Source organism: Pundamilia nyererei, unplaced genomic scaffold (assembly GCF_000239375.1).
Source record: "Pundamilia nyererei isolate P.nyererei 1_Seehausen unplaced genomic scaffold, PunNye1.0 scaffold00571, whole genome shotgun sequence".
NCBI lineage: Eukaryota > Metazoa > Chordata > Actinopteri > Cichliformes > Cichlidae > Pundamilia > Pundamilia nyererei.
The window spans coordinates 149,306-153,994 of NW_005187972.1; the positions used below are offsets into that span (position 1 = coordinate 149,306).

The 4,689-nt window shown below is 45.3% G+C and overlaps 1 protein-coding gene across 1 annotated transcript in view; it reads right to left on the bottom strand.

Moving 5' to 3' along the window:
• The window catches only part of LOC102202191 (uncharacterized), a 9,291-nt gene extending 7,002 nt beyond the window's left edge, over window positions 1–2,289 (bottom strand). The window contains exons 1-2 of the mRNA XM_005754477.2: window positions 1,496–2,289; window positions 974–1,309 (exon numbers count right to left, since the gene is read on the bottom strand). Coding sequence (XP_005754534.1) covers window positions 974–1,309; window positions 1,496–1,640 — 481 coding nt within the window. The 5' untranslated portion in view covers window positions 1,641–2,289. The remainder of the gene's footprint in view (window positions 1–973; window positions 1,310–1,495) is intronic.
• Between the last annotated feature and the right edge of the window lie 2,400 nt (window positions 2,290–4,689).

A 4,689-nucleotide genomic window follows, 5' to 3' on the forward strand; every position in this document is an offset into this window, starting at 1 on the left:
TCAATCTCTCCTTGTTGTATAGCTGAGCTTTTCAAACAGTTTTAACAGTTACTTTAGTCTGACAAAAGCCGAATGACGAATTAGCGCTTCCAGTCAGAGACAGAGCTGCACTACGGAGCTTCTATGGCTCTTCCGTTCAACAATATCTCCGGCGTTGGAACCATCATCTGTTTTCTCTTCGGTCACGCTCGGTTGATGTTTCTCTAGTCGGCACACTCATTTCCTCCATTACCCGGGTGGTACGGCGGCTGGCTGCTTCCCAAACAAACACACGTGCAGCTTGGCACTTGTGCTGTACGTAACAAGTCACATGACGCGACGCTGCGGCTGTGATTGGTTCGGCTCTGCGTTACCTAATTTGGATTGGCTGTTCTTTTTTTTTTTTAAAGGGGACAAGAGAGATGAGGTCTATCGCAATAGTTTAATTTTTCTATCGAGAAAAAGTTATTTCGCAACACATTTCGTTCTATCGCCCAGCTCTAGTTGTAGGGGATAAATAAAGTCTTTCTGATTCTGCTGCACTAGCTGTCAGCTTTGATTTACCAGAACAAAGTCTTAATTATTATTTTAAACAATGTTAGTTTATGATCAAATATATATAGAAGATGAAGCACTCTGTTCCTTATTTACCAAAAAGTCTCATTAAAGAAGTCGACCAATCAGCAGAGCCCTGAGGAGTAGCTGTGCCAGCAAATATATTCATCTGTACTGATCAGTGAGTGTCAGCAGCTTCTTATTAACAGCTCAGAGTGATGATGATGATGATAGAGAGCTCAGTGAAGAACATACCCAGCTTATGTTAGATAGAAAACACAAAATACCTCATTACACTGTCAGTTATTAAATTCATTTCCAGCACTTTTGTGTCTCATAAGAAACATTATTTTATCGTATCAGGTTATCACAGATCCATCAGCTGCTCTTTGATTTCACTGATTCATGCTGGATTCACACAAACAGCTGTTTCACTCACCATAGACATGGAGAGTCACTGATTTCTGCAGCAGCTTGTCTCCATCCTTCTTCTTGACGGTGCAGGTGTAGACTCCAGTGTCAATGAGGTGGCGGTCTTTCAGGGTCAGACTGAGGTCTTTGGTTCTCAGTGGATCTTCATTCATCTCTGTGCGACCTCTGTAACTCTGGTCTTGTTTATCTGGCTGATTCTTTCCACTCTCATACACGTGGACCTTCTTGTTATTGGAGTCTGTCCACTCCACTGTGACGTCCTGAGGAAGGTCAGCTGTGGTTTTCAAGGGCAGCTCGATGCGCACCGCGTCTTTTGCCACCTGCACAATGTCTGGCACACTCTCTGTAAAGAGACAGACAGACATGAGTGAGGTTAATGGTCCATCCTGTCCTCTGCTGTGTAACCAGCAGCTGCTGTTCTCAGTGTTGTGTGTTGATGTGTGAGGCTGCACAAACAGCTGGACACACTCACAGGTTTACACATGCAGGGATTCCCACTGTGGACAACCAGCTCACACGTAACACTCACCTCTGACTCTGAGAGTCACTGCTTTCTGTAGCAGCATGAGTCCATCCTTGTTGTAGACGGTGCAGGTGTAGATTCCACTGTCAGTGGGGAGGGGCTTTTTCAGGGTCAGACTGAGGTCTCTAGTTCCCAGTGGATCTTCCTTCATCTCTGTGCGACCTCTGTAATCCTGGTCTTGGTTGTGTGACTGATTGTTTTCACTCTTATACACGTGGACCTTCCTCTCTGTGGGTTCAGTGAGTGTCCACTCCACTGTGACGTGCTGAGGAAGGTCGGCCGTGGTTGTAAAGGGCAGCAGGACAGACTCGTCTGCATCTGTCGCATTCACCACCTCTGGCGGAGGAACTGAGAGAGAACAGAAGAACACAGACAGATAAAAAAGCTCACTGTTACTGTTCCATGATGATGAGACTAAATATTCCCACTGTGTGCACTGCTGAGAAAAAAACACAGAGAAATTCAGCACTATCTGTGATGGTTTCTATGCTACAAATGCTAACCAATCATGTCTTTGCATGTTCTCCTGCCAAAGCTTTGCTGGACCTATTACTGTCAAACTGAAAACAAAGCAATACAAGCTCTCTGGACATATTCTGAAAAACAGCATTTGAGAATGAAACCAGTAATGGGGGTTACAACTATGTGTGGTAGCAAAAAGATGATGATACAAAGACCGTCATATCCAGACATTTGGTTATCTTAAAAACAATTAAAATAAAGAACAGCACCCAAGAATCTGTCTGGTTGGATCTTATTCATGGAGGATTCCCACTGTGGACAAACAGCTGTTACACTCACCACTGACAATGAGAGTCACTGATTTCTGCAGCTTGTGTCCATCCTTGTTGTAGACGGTGCAGGTGTAGACTCCACTGTCAGTGAGGTGGAGGGGTTTCAGGGTCAGACTCAGGTCTCCAGTTCTCAGTGGATCTTTCTTCATCTCTGTGCGACCTCTGTAACTCTGGTCCTGTTCATCTGGCTTATCTTTTCCACTCTCAAACACGTGGACCTCCATGTAGTTGGAGTCTCTCCACTCCACTATGACGTCCTGAGGAAGGCCAGTTGTGGTCTTAAAGGGCAACTCGACAAACTCCTTCCCCTGTAGCACCTCCACCACCTCTGGCAGCAGAGCTGAGAGGAGAACATGAGGTTTACAGACAGACATGAGTGAGGTTGATGCTCCATCCTGTCCTCTGCTGTGTAACCAGCTGTTCTCAGTGTTTCTCTGACTTGGAGCTGAACTGATGTGTTGATGTGTGAGGCTGCACAAACAGCTGCTTTCCTATGTCAAACATGCAGGCAGTAACTTTGAATTATAACAAGCTTTTATTTAATCTGTGAAAGTTGTGCATGAATTAGTGCTGCAGTATGTTGTAATGTGTCAGCACTTCTTTAGAGACATGAAGGAGACTTAAACTAATTCAAGGATAACTTCAGGCTGCTACTGATGGTCTGCAGAGATTCCAGCAGATATTAGTTAAAGCCAGTCACACTGTAAGTAATCAATTTATTCATGAAGCGCTGTCAGACAACTCCCAGCTGCAAGCAAAGTTCTGACATGACAAACAGAAAACATCCATCCATTCGCTTCCACTTCGCCCTTTCAGGGTCGCGGGCTGCTGGAGCCTATCCCAGCTGTCATAGGGCGAGAGGCGGGGCCCACCCAGTCTGTCGCAGGGCTAACAGACAAAGACAGGCAGCCATTCGCACTCACATTCACTCACAGATTCACAACTATGGGCAATTTAGATTTTTCAATGAATCTCCACAAACTGCATGTCTGTGGGCTGTGGGAGGAAGCCGGAGGACACGGGGAGAACCCACACAAACACAGAAAGAGCTGATGGTGGAGTTGAACTCGGGACCTTCTTGCTGTGAGGCAACAGTGCTAACCACCGTGCCCAAAAAGAAAGAAGAAATCAAAAAGAGGTAAAATTAAACGGAAACAACAAAACCAGCACATTAGATCAAATTAAAGCAGTAAAATGAGAAGATGTGTTTTAAAAGTGGACGTGTCTAATGTGCTGATTGTTCCAGAGATTAGGAGCAGCAATGGAGAAGGCCCTGTCCCCTCTGAGCTGAAGATAAGATAACCTTTATTAGTCCCACATGTGGGAAATTTGTTCCTCTTGGACCTGGGTACCTCCAGGAGCAGCTAATCAGCTGACCTGAGAAACCTGGGGGTGGTCAGGGTGGGGCAATTTAAAAACAAACAGAATTTTAAGAGGAACTCTAACATATACAGACAGCCAGGATGGGACTTGAACTGGGAGTTCCAGTTAAAAGTTGTGCAGCAGCATTTTGTATCCTGATAGAGACGCCAGCAGTCCTTTAAGGTTAGAAGAGACACCTGAAGTTTGCCCCTCGTCCATCTGCGTTCAGCTCTACGACACTCACAGCCTGCATCGTGTCACTACACCAAGGCTCGGTTTTAGCCTTGGGCTGCCTGGTTTTCAGTGGCGCCACAGAGTCCAGGATAGTTTGGCAAGAAGATTGAAATCAAATCTGACAGCGGCGAACAGCAGCGCTGGTTTGAACTGCAGTGTGTGAAAACACAGCATCAAATAATACAGCCAGAAGGCAGCGTCAGACACTTCCACGTTAGACACAGGCAGACTGTGTGACAGGACCAGGTCTAGTGTGTGTCTGTGTTCGTGTGTGGGACCAGGTACAGACTGGACCAGATTAAAAGAGTCAACAAGGCTTAAAAACTCCTTCACCAGAGGTTTGTCAGGACAGCAGACATGTACATTAAAATCTTAATGTAAAATAAGATGAAAATTAAAATCTCCCACAATAAGAAGATGATCGTAGTTGGGCATAGGCCCAGCTAGGAATCCTGAAAAGTCATTTATGAAGTTCTTATTGTATTTAAGGGGACGATAAATAACAGCAAAGTGCAGAGTTAGAGCGACTGACTTCAAAACACGTGAGCTCAAAGCTGGAAGACGAGGGCTGTAAAACACACTGTTTACATTTAAAATCCTTTTAAAAACAGCCGTACCTCCTCCTCTCCCTGATGTCCTTGGTGAGTTAAAATAGGAACAACCTGCTGGTAAAAGTACTGGACTCACCAGTGTTAAGCCAAGTCTCAGTGACACACATGAAGTCCAGTTTCCAGGAGGTGAATGACTCCTTCAGAATAAGATTTGTTCACCAGCGATCTGTCGTTTACCAGCCCAATCCTGACAGGAGCT